Source organism: Chiroxiphia lanceolata, chromosome 14 (genome assembly GCF_009829145.1).
Source record: "Chiroxiphia lanceolata isolate bChiLan1 chromosome 14, bChiLan1.pri, whole genome shotgun sequence".
Lineage (NCBI taxonomy): Eukaryota > Metazoa > Chordata > Aves > Passeriformes > Pipridae > Chiroxiphia > Chiroxiphia lanceolata.
The window spans coordinates 8764686-8781362 of record NC_045650.1 but is presented as its reverse complement, the minus strand read 5'-3'; the positions used below and the strand labels follow the sequence as shown (position 1 = coordinate 8781362).

General features: G+C 51.2%; 1 protein-coding gene and 1 long non-coding RNA gene across 2 annotated transcripts in view; both read left to right on the top strand.

The window, feature by feature from the left end:
• The first annotated feature begins 2368 nt into the window (after nt 1-2368).
• Nucleotides 2369-6982, top strand: ZIC3 (Zic family member 3). Its single transcript, XM_032702412.1, has 4 exons — nt 2369-3407; nt 4072-4235; nt 4783-6124; nt 6309-6982. The coding sequence occupies exons 1-3, from the start codon at nt 2369-2371 to the stop codon at nt 4963-4965; spliced, it is 1386 nt and encodes a 461-aa protein (XP_032558303.1). The 3' UTR covers nt 4966-6124; nt 6309-6982.
• A 154-nt stretch (nt 6983-7136) lies between these two features.
• Nucleotides 7137-16677, top strand: part of LOC116793811 — a 61175-nt gene continuing 51634 nt past the window's right edge. The window contains exon 1 of the long non-coding RNA XR_004359593.1: nt 7137-7168. This is a non-coding gene — a long non-coding RNA (uncharacterized LOC116793811). The remainder of the gene's footprint in view (nt 7169-16677) is intronic.

Here is a 16677-nt window from a genome sequence, read left to right as displayed (position 1 = left end):
CCACACGTGAGGCCTCTGCACAAGCAGGGGTCAGTCGCCCTCGGTCGCCCCAGGTCGGCGACTTCAGAGGCGCTGCCCTCCCCCGTGCTCAGCTGACGGGATAATTGAATTATGTCCCCCCCCCCCCTTTTTTCCCCTCCTTTATTTCTATTTCTTTCCCCTCTCCTTTTTTTTTTTTTTTTTTAATTGAGGGGTTTGTTGTTGTCGAGAAAACCCAACACGTGCGGAAGGTAATTAATGACCGCGCCGCAGCCTTCCGGAGATAGGCAGGTAGAGCCTCAGCGGAGCAGCGAGGGGGGTGCGTGGCCTTGCCCCGCCGTCCCCGGGGTCTGTAGGTCGGTGCCCTGGTATCCCCGGCCATGTCCCGGCTTCCCCGCGCCCGAATTCCTGGACGAGCCGCGGAAAGGGCCACGATCCTGCGGGGCCCCCGACTCCCGCCTAACAGCCGCGGGGTGTTGCGGGGGGAGCAGCGAAGGCGGCCCCGGCCCCCCCGGCGGGTCCCCCCCGGGCGGGTCCCCGCGCTCCCGCCTCCTGTTGTGCTGCGATCGTGCACTAACGGCAGCGAGGGACTCACCTTCCAACTTTGGGACTGTTCTTGGCGGCTGTGGCCTGGGAAATTTGAGTGTTTGACGGGCACTGGTGTTACCTCTCGGGGAGATTTTATATCGGTGGCTTTTTTTTCCCCCTTTCTTTCTTTTTTTTTTTTTTTCCTTTTTTTTTTCCGCTCCCTGCAAACCCTAAAATAAAGAAGGCGAAGCCTTTCCCGGGGCTGATTGGGGGTAAGGATGTGAAAGGGCCGCGGTTATAAAGCGCTGCTTGAAGCGGGCTCTCAATGCGTCTCTGAACTTGATCAGATTTTACGTTTCCTGCAGAGAGCCGGCGGCGAGCCTGAGACCTGCCCAATAGCCAGACTTGGGGGCTCAGCAAACCTCAGGATATTACAATTACAGCCATCTTTCTTTCTGCCTTTTATTTCCACTCTTGCTCCCCATAGTTCTTTGCAAGTGCTTTCCAGAACAGAAAATGAGTGGATTTATAGCGCTGTCTGCAACTGATAATTATTCCAAGGCAGAACGTTGCCTTTGCAAAATAAAATTAAAAAGAAAAGAAAAAAAAAAAAGGAAGGAAAGGAAAAAAAGGAAAGGGGGAAAAAAAGGAAAGGGAAAAAAAAGCAGAGGAAAAAAATGAAAGAAATAAAGAGAGAGCGGAGAAAACCGAAAAGATAAATGAGCGTAGAAAAAAAACCAGCTCAGGAGCCGCCGTTCTGGGCACTGCTCGGCGGGGAGCGGGGGACGGAGCCCCGCTGTCCGCGGAGCGGGGTGTGACCCCCTTCCCGGTCCCCCGACGGGAGCGAGGGGGGACAGAGGGGGCTGGGCTCGGCCGGCGGGGGGGACCCCGGCCCGGTCACGCCGCGCCCCCGGGGCTGGGGGGCAGGAGCGGGCTCTCCCCGCGCTCAGCCGGCAAACATAAAAGCAAATAGAAAAATAAAATTAAAAAATAATAATTAAAAAAGAAATTAAACTGGAAACAGCTCCGGATTTATCTCGTTTTTTTTTTTTTTTTTAAATTTTATTATTACTATTATTATTTCGTTTTTGAACGGCGGCTTTTCAGAGCGGCTTTTACGCTTCCCCGCCGCGCCGCTCAGGGCAAGCGTCCCGCACGGCGCGGGGCGGCGCTGGGAGGGCACGGGCGGCGGGACGCGGCGGGACACGCGAGGAGGGGGCGGCGGGGCCGGGACGGGGGGACACGTAGGGCGCGGGGGCTCCGTGGGGCTCCCGCCGCCCCCCGGGCCCGTCCCGCGGCCCCCCCTCAGCCGCCCCCGCTCTACCTGCGGGGCGCCCGAGCCCAATCAGCGGCGGCGGCGGCGCGGGGCGCGTGCCAATCAAGCGCGGCGCGGCCAATGGCGCGGCGGGCGGCGGGTCAGGTGACCGGCGGCGCGCGGCTCCCCATTGGCGCGGCGCGGCCTGGCCCCGGAGTTGGTTTTATGTGCGAGGCGCGGGCGGGCGCCCCATCAGTGCCCCGACGGCGCGGAGCCGGAGTGCGGCCGCGCTGCGCCTCCTCGCCCTGCTGCGCCGCCCTGCCCGGCCCGGCCCGGCCCAGTCCGGCCCGGCGCGGGGGGCGGGCACCTCTGGGGGCGGGTGGCTGTTTTGGCGCTGCTGGTTGTTTTTTTTTGTTGTTGTTGTTGTTTTGGTTTCGGCCGGGGGGTGCTTGCCTCGCTGCCCGCCCGCGGCCGGGGCCGCGCTTGCCCGCAGCGGGGGGGGGTGGGGGGGCACGTTTTGGGGTGGTTTTGTACTTTTTTGGGGGCGGGCGGGAGGAGGAGGAGGGGGGGCGGGCAGGCTGCCGCCGCGCCGACGGCCCCGCGCCCATGACGATGCTGCTGGACGGAGGGCCGCAGTTCCCGGCGCTGGGGGTGGGCGGCTTCGCGGCGCCCCGGCACCACGAGATGCCGGGTCGCGACGCCGCCGCCGCCGGTATGGGGCTGGGCCCCTTCGGGGACTCCTCGCACGCCGCCGCCTTCAAGCTGAACGCGGCCCCGCACGACCTCGCCGCCGGGCAGAGCTCGGCGTTCACGCCGCAGGCGCCGGGCTACGCCAGCGCCCTGGGCCACCACCACCACCACCACCACGCCGGCCAGGTGCCCTCGTACGGCGGGGCCGCCGCTTTCAACTCCACACGCGACTTTCTGTTCCGCAACCGCGGCTCCGGCATCGCGGACGCCGCCTCCGGCACGGCGCAGCACGGGCTCTTCGGCGGCTCCCCCGGCGGCTTGCACGGCCCCGGCGGCATCCCCGACACCCCGGGATACCTGCTCTTCCCGGGGCTCCACGAGCAGAGCCCGAGCCACACGTCCCCCAACGGGCATGTGGACAACGGGCAGATGCACCTGGGGCTGCGCGGGGACCTCTTCGGGCGGCCGGATCCCTACCGGGCCGTCTCCAGCCCCCGCACGGACCCTTACGCCGGCGCCCAGTTCCACAACTACAACCACATGAACATGAATATGGGCATGAACGTGGCGGCCCACCACCACCACCATCACCACCACGGCCCCGGGGCTTTCTTTCGGTACATGCGCCAGCCCATCAAGCAAGAATTGTCCTGCAAGTGGCTCGACGAGAGCCAGCTCAGCCGGCCCAAGAAGAGCTGCGACAGGACTTTCAGCACCATGCACGAGCTGGTGACCCATGTCACCATGGAGCATGTCGGAGGGCCGGAGCAGAACAACCACATCTGCTACTGGGACGAGTGTCCGCGGGAAGGCAAGTCCTTCAAGGCGAAATACAAACTGGTGAACCACATTCGGGTGCACACGGGCGAGAAGCCTTTCCCCTGCCCCTTCCCGGGCTGCGGCAAGATCTTTGCCCGCTCCGAGAATCTCAAGATTCACAAGCGGACGCACACAGGTAAGGCCCGTGTCCATGTGTCCTTCCCACCCGGGACGCGGGGCTTTGTGGGGCTCCGCGGGGCTGCGGGGACGGGCCGGCGGAGCGCGGGGTGCGCGGCGCTGCCGCCGCTCTCGGCCTTCTGCGCGCTTCTGCAGAGGGAACCATAGAAATGCTAATGAAATCTCATTTTCGGTGACTTCCGCTCCTTTTTTTATTTTATTTTTAGGCCTGATTGGCATCTATCCTAATTAAATCAGCGATACTTTTGTCAAAGTATTTTTATTTGCAGCCCTGAGTTTCCTTCAGCCCTCCCGCACGGGTGGAGGGGAAGAGAGGGGGAAGGCTGGAAGCAAACGTATTTTGGCTTGTATCCTGGAGTACGTCTTGTAAAGCTGTCCGAGCCGCTGAATTTATCTCGGGTCTTCTCCCTCTCCGAGCTCGCCCAGCCGCCTTCCCTGCCGGAGCCCAGCGTGGGCCTGGCGGGAGGTGAGTTAAAAGTAACGAAGGCTGATCCAAATTTACCCAACACGTAACGAACCCTTCTGTCCATCTTCCCCTTCTTCATTTGTTGTGGTGCTTGTGCATCCCTAAGGTGGGGTGAGCGGGGCAGATGTTGTCCTGGGAGGAGGCAGGTGGGGATGGAGCGGGAACGGCCCGCCTTCACCCTCTCTAAATTTCACAGGTGAGAAGCCTTTCAAGTGCGAGTTTGAGGGCTGCGACAGGCGCTTCGCCAACAGCAGTGACAGGAAGAAACACATGCACGTCCACACCTCGGACAAGCCCTACATCTGCAAGGTGTGCGACAAATCCTACACCCACCCCAGCTCACTTAGGAAACACATGAAGGTAAATCACCCCAGTGCTCCAGTCCTTTCCTCCCTGAGCAGGGATGCTGAGCCGCTGCTGTGCTCAGGGCTCGTTTCCCTGGAGCAGGGCAGAGCTGAGCTCCGTGCTCCTGGCATGGCCCAAGCAGTCCCCAGTGTCTGGGCCGTGGCTGGAGCACAGCCCGGGGAAATGGCGTAGTTTCTTTTTGTGCTCCCACTGGTGCAAGTGCTGCCTGGTTTGCAGAGTGTGGCTTGGTGCTGGAAGGCCGTGCAAGTGCAACCTGGCCTGTGGCTGCAGGCCCCCATGCTGGGACATGGCAGCCCTTGTGCTGGGATGCTGCAGCCCCCCACGCCAGGATGCTGCAGCCAAATGCCCAGGAGCCGAGGCAGGCATTTGCTGCTGGTGCTCAGTGGCCAGCCAGGCATGAACCGCCTGATTGCCAGGCACAATCGGGCACGGCCGAGCTGCTGGACCACGTTGTCCCTCTTGCATGGAGGAACACCCCAACCTGGCTGAGCAAGGTGGTGGGGACCCTGAGCTCTCTCCCATCTCTGCCTCTTGGTTTTAGGTGCACGAATCCCAGGGGTCGGACTCTTCCCCTGCAGCCAGTTCGGGGTACGAGTCCTCCACCCCCCCTGCGGTGGGCTCCGCCGGCAGTAAGGACTCCACTAAAACGCCGCCGGCCGCCCTGCAGAGTAACCCCGGCCACAACCCTGGACTGCCCCCCAATTTTAATGAGTGGTATGTGTGAAGGCAGCTGCTGCCCGGCCACAGACTGGACCAAATGCATTGGGAACGAGGAAAAAAAAAAGGACAAACCAAGCCAACTGCAGCTCGCTCCCATGGAAATGGAGTTTCCACACCGACGACCGCATAGGGCTACACCTAGTTAACTGCCAGGATCCAGAGGGGGGTCTTTTATTATTATATTATAATTATTACTATTTTTTTGCAAGCCCAGACGCTGGACTAGCCATGTCCTTTTCTCAGGATTAGATTTCTTTTTTTTGTTGTCATTTTTTTCAGTCGCAATCGTTTCTTTGATTTTTTTTTCCCCCCTCCTTGCCCGAGTCCTTCTTCTGCCAATTCCCCACTATTTTTTTATTCCTAATTTGTTTTGTTTTTCCTTCTTTCGGTGGGATGTTGACATGAGGATGAAAATTCTCCTTCGCCTTAGTGGTGATTGTTTAAACTTACAGTCTTAAACCGTGCCAAAGTCCTGTTATGTCTTGAACTTTCCTTTCTAGCTCTCCTGCTGCTTCTTTCTCTGATCTCCTCTTTCTCCTTCTCTCTCTCCAAGCATTACACTTGTGAATGTATTCTCGTCTGATGGGGTCGGTCAGTATTTTTCAGGATGAGGATGTGGTGTTTATTCTGCCCAGATTGTGACGTTTAGTATAACAGTTGCCTTTTTGTAATAACTTTTTTTGTAAATACATACCCATGATGCCATATTTATCGTTCGTAATTTAATTATTGATACAAAGTGCCGGGAACTGAACAATATTTATGGGGGAAAAAAAATTGTTTTCTAACAAAAAAAAATACAAACAAAAAAGAAATTCCAACTCTGTACAGCTTTTGGTTATAACTGCTTTAGCATTAAAAGTTTATTGTTTTGGAAAGAGCCGTTTTTGACCTCCTCCGGGGGACGGGGCAGCCGCGGGTGCCGTCGCGGGCCCGGTTGGCGCTGCCGCCGGGGCCGGGCCGTTGTTTTCGAGCTGGCGATGCCGGGTGAAGCCGCCTCCTCGCCGCCGCTCTTTTCTCGTGTCCCTTTGTCCCCGCCCTCCGCCGCCCGGCAGTTTCGCTCCCCCGCCACCTTCCCGAGCGGACCGAGCTCGGGGCGCGGCGTCGCCGAGGGAGAGGAGCGCTGGGGGCAGCGGAGCCGCCTCGACGGGGAGGTCCCGACGGTGAGTACCGGGGCGGCGCAGTGCCCGGCGCCGCTTGGATGCAGCGCTGGGATGTGGGGGCCGGCCAACCTTGCGGGACCGGCACCGGGCTGCATGCCGGGGGGGGGACCGGGGCGACCTCGCGGTGCGCAGGACTTTCTCCGTTATCGTCTGGTTTGTTTTGTTTTCCTTTATTTCTGACTAGGATGTGGAAAAGCCTCCCCGTCCTCAGGAGGAAAAGGGGTCGAGCGGAGACATCTCATCCGAGAAACTTCTCCTCTGGCGCCACACAGGAGCTCCAAGCAACCAGAGAGACGGTGGAAACCGTCCCTCCCCGGCAAACCTCCGTGTCCCGGTGGCCCCGGCGGGCCGGACGGAGGTGCCGCAGGGATACTCGGGTCCTCCCGCCCCGGCGGAGCGCGGCCGGTGCTCCCCTCCAGCGCGGCCAGCCCGGGCGTGCGGCTCCGCAGCTGCATCCTCCCTCCGATCCGCACCTCCCCTGACCGGGGGAGACCCCAGACAGGCCCCCTCTTGAACTTGACTGGGGGCACAGGGGAAGGCCGGGGTGGCCCATCCCTCCTGCCGCTGGGGCCGCTCGGGCGAGTAACCCGCGGAGCCTTGCATGCTTTAAAATTCACGTTTGAACAAATCTACCCTCTCCTTTTTCCCAAGGAAAAAAAAAAAGGGTGAAAAAAAGGTTTCTCGCACAGGAGAAAGGTGAATCGCAGCCTCTGCAGCTGCACATCTAAAAAAAAAAAATAAAAATAAATCACTCCAGCTCCTCACTGGCCACTTAAAATAGTTCCCTTCGAGGTGTCCCAGCTAGACGTGGATCTCTGCTTCTTTTTTGCTGTGAAGTCTTTCTCTCGCTGTGCGCAGAGCCGAGCCCGGGGCTGGACGCGGAGCGCTGCCGGCCCGGGCCCTTCCCGGGGGGCGAGCGGGGCCGCCCCGCCCCGCGGCGGGCGAGGAGCAGCGAAGCCGCCGGGCGCCGTCGGGTTTTCCTCGGACACCCACCTGGGTCGCGTCTGCGTCGCTCCGGACCGCGCCAGGCTTGGAAACGTGCCGGTAGGCTCGGTTTCGTTACTGCTTTGCTCGGACCCGGGGAGGCGCGGGGCGCGCAGGGCTCCGCGGGGGCGCAGGGCTGGCGACGGCTGCTGCTGTCGGTCCCCGAAACGCCGTCCCAGAGTGGGGGGCTCTGCTGTGGCCGGGGTTGTCCTTTCTGGCTCCGCAGTGGCTCTGGCTGGTTCCTGGGGCCCTCGGGCCGTGCTGGTGTAGTTGCCCTCCTGCCTGCCCCCGCAGTTGCTTCCTTCCTTTGACTGGCAGCACTGCCCCTGCCATTTTTATTGCCAGGAATTAAAACCAGCATCCTAGCTCATTTGGCTTCCCCTGGGTCGCCTGTCAGTCCCCCACCCTGGGACCTCCCCATCCAGGCAGGGCTCGCTACCAGTATGGGGAAGAGTGGAGCAAACTGTTGATTGTACCCCACTGAGGCCCAGGGTCCCCCCATCCCACTCTGCAGCCCCCCCCCAAAATGGGGTATGGATGGGCAAATGCAGCTGGGGTGGGTGTGTGTGGTATGGGATGAAGGAATGGATTTGGGATGGATGCAAAAAGGGGTGAGGACCTCTTTGGCTCTGAAATGCTTGCCAAGCACAGAGTTCAGCACCAGCACCATGAGGTGGGGCAGGAAGGCCATGTCCCCCCAGCATGGTACACCCTGCTGGTGGGTGCTGCTGGCCCTGAGACTTTGGGGGTGAAGGCCAGGGAAGAGCTGTCTTACCCTGCAGCTGAGTCCTCAGCTCTCATGGTCAAATAAGAAGGGCTTTTCTGTAAAAGAAGCAAAAAGTCTCTGTTCCTCACTCGTGCTAATTGCAGGGAGATATAGAGAGTCCTGGAGTGGGAAAGATCCTTTTTCCCAGATTTCTTAGGCTGGTTTTGTGAGGTGGGGAGAGACAGCTCATGATTTTCAAAGCCAGGGCCTGGCAGTGGGGACCTGCGGGCATTCCCTGTGCTCACAGCTTGGACAAAAGCGTTACAGAGCCAGCCAGGGCAGAACAGCGCTGGCAGGGCAGGTGCCATGTTAGCTCAGCTTTTAGTGTGTCATAATAATGGGACTTGTGTCACACCCCAGAAAAATCCCAGGACTGGTCACAAAAAGGGGACGTATTCTGCTGTCGTCTCCCAGACTGGCAGTTCCCTTGAAGTTGCTGTGCTTGCTTGTATGAGCAGGATTAGGTGGATTTGTCCCCACATAAACAGAACTCGGGATGGTTTTCTAAAAGGGGTAATGTTGATTCATTGTGCTATAACGAATCTAAGCAGAGGCAGGCGATGAGCTGGAGCCATTCCTTCTCTACCACGCTTTATGAGCCATGAATATTTTGATTCCTTTGGTGTCATTGTTTTTGCATATCTGTCTCTGTGTCTGGTGTAATCCTCTGAAAAGAATATTTTTTTTTTCAAGCTTTGTGCGTGCCATTAGCAGCTAGTGGTTGCACACAGTGTGAAGGCAGAGTCCTGAAGGCATTTTGATCAGGTTGTGTTCAAGTATCTCAGCGTTATGACACCAGGAATTAAGTTCCTATAGTAACTCTGTTGGCTGTAAAGCTCCAAAGCAGTGGATAGGGTGTAGTATTCTGTGTTTGCATTTTATTTTTTTTTTATATAATGTTCCCAGATTAAAAGCACCACACACTAACCCTTCTCCTCTTTTAGCTGAGCCTAACTTTCACGACTGTTTCATAAACCATCCCTGTTATTTATGCTGTTAGTATGATCAGCTGTAAGGAAAATATTTCTGCAGAGGTGCACTCTTGGTTTGGAAAAGTAAAACTCCAGAGAAAACTAATATTCTTTGAGAAATCTAATTTTATTATAGAGTGTCCAGAAGGAAATAGTTTGTAACATACTGACTACTCTGTACATCTCCTGAACTAAAATGTTTGGTTAACCTTTCTATGCCATTTATATGGGATAAAAATATAATTTATGTCTTGCAAGTGCCTGCTCACCTGCACGTAACTGCAAGCAGTAAAAGTACTTTTGTAAGAGCTTACAGTGGTAAGTGAGAATGGCAAAGCAAGGACCTGCCCTGCAGACTTGATAGGAGGTTGTTTAGGGTGGCTTTGCAGACATCTGTTCTGCAGTAGTCGTGAAAAAACCCTCTGCAGGATCCGGGGGAGGCACTTGACTAAGGAGGCACAGGTATATTTTAATATTAAGATGCTAATTTTATTCTCAGTAAAGAAGGTTGTGTGCTGCTTAGGTTTTCTTTTAGCTGACACTTCAGTAGTGTTTCTCCATTTCAAATGTTCGTGTGAAAAGAAACTTTAATAAAAAGGGCTGGGGAAAAAAAAAAAAAGAGTTTAGCTGAATGATTTTGTTTTGGCAACTTGTTCAATAGTGGCAGCTTTGAAATTGCCAAAGCTCGACTTTGAAATGGTTGAATGGGTGATACGTGAAGTTTCTGTTGAGGGAGACCCAGCCTGCACACTGGGGACTTTTTCCTGTGTGTGCTGAGTGAGGTAGCTTGACCTGGGACATCAGGGAAACTTGGAGAGGGGAAAAGTCACCGGTGGTCCTGCTGGCTGGGGGGAGGCTGGGGAAGCTGCAGATGCTTAATGGCCAAGGATCATAAAGGATACATGCAGAACAGGGCTATTCCCTTGGTTTTGCTGTTTTTCAGAGCATCGTATAATCCCAGTTTAGGCCTGTGCTAGTCCTGCAGCTACAAAATGGCTCTTAGTGAGGTTTTGGGGCACTTTGCCTGGTGGAGCAAGGGGCTGGGCAGAGATTCCAAAGCTTTCCAGAAGGCTTTGCCCTACCTGGCTTCCAATACCTCCATCTCTGTTGTTCAGGCAGAAACTGGTCTGTGGGCAGGACAAAAGTGGAACATCGTCAGGGTTTGGTGTGGGGGTAAAATGTGTGTTGCTCTGCAGCCTGTGCCGGGACTGTGCCCCAGCAGGTGCAGGGTGTCACCGCTCCCTGTGCTCCAGAGGGAACTGGGTGGGATTTTGGAGCAGAAATGAGTGTTGTGCTTTATTCACAGGCAGAGACCTTTAGCTGGGAGGGTCACAGCAGGGGAGAAAACACTGGGATTTTGGTTTCTGCTAGCCATGGGCTCGCTGTATTTGTATGCCACAGAGAATAACCACTTTGGAAAATGTACCTCCAGCCAGAAAGGCTCAAGAGGCAGTGTGCTAGCATATAGTCTTTGCTTTAAATAGAATCACCCACTTATTTATATTATTTAAATTTTATTTAAATTCCCCTCAGTTTCAGTAAAACATTATTTCAGTGCAAAATCTGGTGTATTTTTTTAAAGTAATTTTTTTCTGCTTTCTGTAGTTTACGTAGCATGATTCTTCTGTTTTGAGCAAGAAGATATTGGGTTTTTGTTCACTTTTTTCCTTATTTTTATTTTTTTCCTGTTTATTCTTTAGCTGTGTTAATAGAATGACATTGAATTTAAGCTTTCCACCCCTTCAGTGTGTTCTTACTGAAAATAAACATTTTTTTGTTTGCATTTAGCACCCTATTAAATCCATGGACTTGAACTTCTCAGGGATTATTGATAAACTCAAGAAAAAAGTAAAGCTTGTGTTGAGATTGGTGAAACTCCTTCTTAACTATAGGAAAAATCTTAATTTGGACTTAAATATTATATTTAATTAAAAGAAAAATCTTAGTGCAGCAGATGGTGTGACTAAAGTTTCTCTGACGCATGCAGAGTGCAGAATTTGCAAGGACTGGACTCTGGTTGCTCACTGGTACAAGGGCTCCTGGTGCTGAGGAAGGCAGATGTTCCCCAGAATACTCATTTTCCCCATAATATTTATTTTTACTAGAAAGAAGATGCTGCAAGAATGTGCTGAAACTGCCAATCATAAATATTTAAAAATCATGTTCCAGGCACACTTGTAATGGACTTGCTCTATTTTATAAGATTATGAAAGGAAAAGAAAGTAGACAATTTTTTTCTTTTTCTGCTGTTTTTTTTTCAGTGCTGTGAGCCTCACTGTCCAGATTTTATTTTACCTCTTTTTTCTTTTTTTTTTCTTTTGGTGATACCTACAAGGCTAAAGAGGCATATATTTGTGTTTTAAAGTGGAGCTCAAATTTTTGTGTAATTTCATGATTCTAGAGCTTGACTTACATTTTTTAAAATGAGGCTATTGCCAGTATTGTAAGAATTGACAAAACTGCAGCAGTAAAATATATACTTAATTTTTAATCTTGCAGAAGTATTTTAAAATAATACAGTAAGTGGAGTGATTTGCCTTAATGGCTTGGCACCACTTATTTTGTTTTTAAAATGAGATACCAATGTATCATTGCAATCTGCTCTTTTTTTCTGTTTCCTTTTCATTCTTTGCTGATGCAGAAGGCAGGCAAAGGACCAAAGGAGTTGAAACTGCCCCTCGAAGACCCTCCCTGTACCTTCAGGAGGACACTGGACTGAAATTAAAATGAAACCTCTCTGTTGCTGAGGACTTGATTTCAGAGGAGTTTCCTGACCCTTTCAAAAACCTTAAGTTGTAAATGTTTAAAAAAGAAAAGGAGAAGAAAATTTTAAAAAAAATTTAAAACATTAGCTCCTTTTTTAAATTATGAGGTGACACAGGGAATTTTAAGAATTATGATTTGATAAAGAACTTACTGGGTCTCCAGCTGTGGGGCTGAGCTCTGCCAGCCTCGCCTCGCAGCCGTGGTCTCTCTGAATGTTTAATACACCAGAGTGAGCCCTGCAAGCTATGCCATGATGTCTGTAGTCAGAGGACAGAGAAGAGTACAGTGGGCTCTTCTAAGCCTAGTAGTCCCAATCTCAGGCTGTGATCAGTTTTTTAGAAATTTATAACTCAAACTCGAGAAATTTGTAACACAAACTTGAGCAACTGTAGCATTAAAGTAAAGTTCTTTGTTGTAATTGAATTTTAATCCAAGTTAGGAAAAAAAATTGTTCTAGAGAAAACAATAGTTTGTATCAGCACCTTAGTTTTATCACATTTGTATTTCTAAATTTCATAATTTTGCTGTAGATTAATTGTTTCTTTCCAGATTGACGATAAATTACACTGAAAGAAATTAAACCAGCATAAATGCCCCCTACAAAGTTTTAAATCACGTATGCATCAGTGAAACATTACTGTCCTGAAAATATATTTTCTTCTTTTCATTAATTTTCTGTTCTTAATCTCAAACAGTCTTTTACAAAAAAAGCCGTTTGTCAGTAGAGCAACGCTAGTAAATTGTGCTCTGAGGAGAAGCTGATGCAAGGAAGGGGCATTGGAGAAATACTGCATTTCATAAACAAAATCACTAGAGCATTAGGAGAGCAAACATGTGGTTTTATGAACATAGTTATAAATATTTAAACATGCAAAATGAAAATGTTACTAAATATCTGGTTTTCATTATCTTTCGATGAACATTTTCATTCTTGGAAACATTGCTAGCTGTCTGCACAAAACAATCACCACCACCCTCCCCAGAATGAATGATGTGTAATGTGAAAACGTGTTAAAATGCACAGTTGTTTGTAATATCTTCTACCAAAGTGGAAGACATTCTACCAAATTTGGTATTCTACTGAATCCCAAAGTATTCTTGCCCAACAAACAGGCAACCATCCTGCTTCTGTCAGCAACTCGCTTGCTAGATGTTATGAAAAATCTGAGGATGGTTTGGAAAATATAAGATGTCACTCAGCGAACTTGGAGTCGCGTCCTGCCATCCTTTCTCCAGTGAAATTCTTACAGAAGTCAACAAAAGATGTGGCTGCTGATTTTATCATTAGCAACGTATTATTTTGAAGTGTCAACAAGTGTGGAAGCGGTCTGTGTGTCTCTGTGGAAGGGTCGGGAAGTTTGGGGTGGGAAGCCTGAGGTCCACCCCTTGGCCGGGCTTGGCGTGGGTGTGAGGCTGCACCTTTAAACAGGATGGTAGCAGGCAGAGGGAGGCACAGGTTGTGCAATTTAGCTTTTGTGAGTGGAGGCCTGTGAGAAGGCAGAGGCCACGCTGTGCATCACTGTTCATAATAAGGCAGGTGTCTGATTCCTCAGACCCAGCTTAGTCAGCCGTCGCTCTTGGCTTCAGTTCTCCCCCATCCGTGCGTCCCCACCAAGCTCCGACTGTGCCGCGTATGTCATGAAATAGGATGCCAGATGAAATATTTATTTATTTTTTTAAAGCACCGGGAAACCCATTTTATATTAGTCACATATTTAATCTTGACTGTGGTGAGGCTGGGCCGTGCTGGGTGGAGGCACGGCCTCCGTGCGCTGGCACATCGGCACGCACGCGCGCGCTGTTTACTATTCCTCCTGCAGTTGCTCCCACCAATAAATCTGCACTTGCTGTAGCCAGGATGGAAATCTTTAAGACAAAGGACTTGAATGGGCAGTTTTTTATTGCTGTGATAGAGTAGAAGGCCCCAAGCTGGGGGCTAGTGCATGCATGAATGCTGCCCCCCTTGGCTTGGTACTGTCTCCTGCGAGCTCTATACCAAGTACCAGAGACTGTAAAGGGGAGAGGGCCCCAAGGCTGGTATTTCCCCATTTCAATTCTTGCTTCTCTGACTGCAGTAAATCCCAAAGAAATGATGGCTGAGAAGCAAACTTGGAGAAGAGTGTGGAAGGGGAGGCTGTTGGGTAACGCAGGGGATGCCTGAGAGGGCAGCACAAAAACGTGGGAATGAGGAAAGGAGGAACAAAAGAGATGTGGGTTGGCGAAGGAGGAATAGTCTAGTGAAAGGCGGCCGGGCTGGTGCAGCAGCGAGGAGCTGCTCCCTGTCCCTGTGTGTGAATACATCCAGCTGAGCCTTTTGCATTTGCAGGCTGTTCAGGCAGAGCCCCCACAAAAGTGTGTGAGTCTCTGGAGACGTGCACAGGATTTGCCCTGTGGGAAGCAGCGTGTGGTGCTCGGGGTGAGGAACCCTCCACGCTACACAAGTTTTGGCTCCCACGATGCAGCTGTGTGTGGCTGTTGGCCGGGTGCAGTGCGTGGGCACCGGCGGCGCCATTCCCGTGCCCGGGCTTTGGGATGTGGCTGGTGACGGAGTCCCTTGGCAAGCCAGACCCGAGCTGCGAGTGGGGAGGAACAGGCTGGCTTCGCGCAGGCAGCTTTGTGCCCACCAGGCTCAGGACCAGAGGGACCCTTGGGGAGCTGTTGTTGCCCTCCTGCTCCCCCATGGCTCCCACTCCGCTCTGTTCCTGGAGGCCACAATGGGGTCCTGCCACGGGGGAGGGACTGGGGCTGGTTTCTCAGCAGCAGGAGCGATGGTGCTGTGCTCTATCCGCTTACGTCAATGCAGACCTTTCCATGGACTCCAGTCTGGGTTGGATCAAGCCTTGCATGATTGTGGCCCTTGTGCATTTCAAAACTGTGTTAATCTATATCTGGATCCCAATGGGGGCACTATGGATGAGCTGAGCTCAAACAATCCTTGGCAGGAGGGACAGACTGGAGTTGGCAAGGATTTTTGTCCCATTATTGGTTACTCGGAGGAAGGAATGTATGCACCATTTTAATATATGACAACTTGAGGTCTGTCATCTTCAGCATATTAGAAAAGCCTCATTTTTAACAAATCCCAGAGCGTTTACTAGGCATCGTGATGCAGCTGGATTGAGACTGCAGGCTGGTCATGGGCAGAGGCACAGGGTCTGCTCTGTGTCTCTTTAGGCATGGAGCAACTTCTCCTGCTGTTGGGTCGGCCCCGTGGGAGCCAGCAGCACATCCTGGAGTTGCTCACCTCTTGCTCCCATCAGACCTTGGCAGCAGGAGAAATGGGAATATTGGGGCAGAAAAAAGCAGTTGCAGTGCAGTCTGTAGAGCAAACCATGCTGAAAGCTTTCCTCAACTAGTTAAATCTGCCTGCATGTTCTCAGCAAGTTTAGCCAGGGGTTATTTACCAAGCTCAGAGGAAACTTGCCTGTCTGCACTAAAATCTCAAAATCGTGTCCCAAAGACCCTGAGAGAGATTTTTTCACACTCTCAGTCTGTTTGCTCTTTCCTCTAGTGAAAAATCCAGATGGGTGCTTGTGTTGAAAACTGGTTTGTATGAAGTCACACTTTTCAGCTTTCTTGTTCTGGGTTTCTAAAGTAGGAGAATTAAACTCATAAAGGTTTTTCAAGATTATTTAAACTTGTTGTATCAAGACCAAGAAATTAGTCCAGATAACTTAGAAATGGCTAGGAGAGATGGAGAAAATATGCTTGGTGTTTTGTATTGTTTGAACATTTTTTGTGGGGTTTTTTTGGTTTGCTTTTATTTTTGGGTTTCGGGATTTTTGGGGTTTTTTTGCTTTGTTTTTGTTTTGAAGGTGGAAGGAGTTTTAAAATAGTTTTATTTTATTTTACCAAGAATTATTTGTATTTTTATCAACCAAGAAACCATCCGAGCACTTAACAAACTGTTCCTTTCAACAACATCCCCATAAAGAGAGAGTAGAAATAATCAACAAAAAGAATAGGTGTCAGCCTTAGACAGCCAACTGTGTTTCTGGGTAATCTAATGCCATTTTAATATCTTGCTTTTAATGCAGCTCAGAGAATGGTTTGATGGACAAGGCACTGATGCTCACGAGCCTGAGTTCAGTTGTTAGGGTTATGTCAAAAATTATTTTTCACAGACAACTGTAGTTGGAGTGTCAGCTTCCATTAAGTATTTTAAGGCCTCTGAGGTTCAGTGCTAGCAGACCATGTTTTGTAGCCTTTGGTTTGCTTCTGTGGCGACAAAAACAGAAGGTCTTTGGTTAACTTCTGACCACTGACATATTAAATGAAGATGAGCATTTGAGCAACATCAGTGATTTCAATTGACTCATCAATTGCCATTGCATAGCAGTCCTCATGTTTCACTTTGGTAACAAGCTGATCTGCCACATCTGATGCCAGCAATTCAGTCCTTCAAACAAATGACATGTTTGATAAAGAAATCTTTTAAAATTCATTATGCACTTTGGCTTTTGTCTTTCCTTTTAATACAGCATCTGTTGCAGCCGGGATACATTCCTTGATCGTTTCTGAGTCTGCAATTATTTTTATGCCTGCCCAGTGTCCCGGAGATGTGAAATGAAGCTGCCATGCTATGCTGCTGAGCCCTGAAACTCTACACAGACATTCAATTTAATCTCTTGGAACAGACTGCATTAAAGTAGTGTCATCAGTGCACAGTTGTGATAAAAAGACGACATGAAGAAAGACAGTGAACTAAAAGGCCCTGCTTTTTTTCTGGGAAGAAAATGGGATATCTGTCCCTTCATTTGTTTCACGGATTCCTTGCACGGCCATTTAAATTCAGCAGAAGTCTCCAAATGTCTAAACTTTATCCTGAGCATTTTTTTCAGTGCTGGAAAGGAATACAGTTAAGTGTTCCAGGGGGAATTTTATAGAAAATGCTATATGCAATGTTAATTACTTGGGATGGGGTCATACATTTTTCCATACAGAGCCAGTAGAGAAACAAATACAAGACTCGACGAGAAGTGATCTGCAGGGATCCACTGATCAGTGGCTCCAAAGGCTGGCAGAAGAATCACAGGGTCTTTAACCCAAAGTGCCCCCATGTGCCT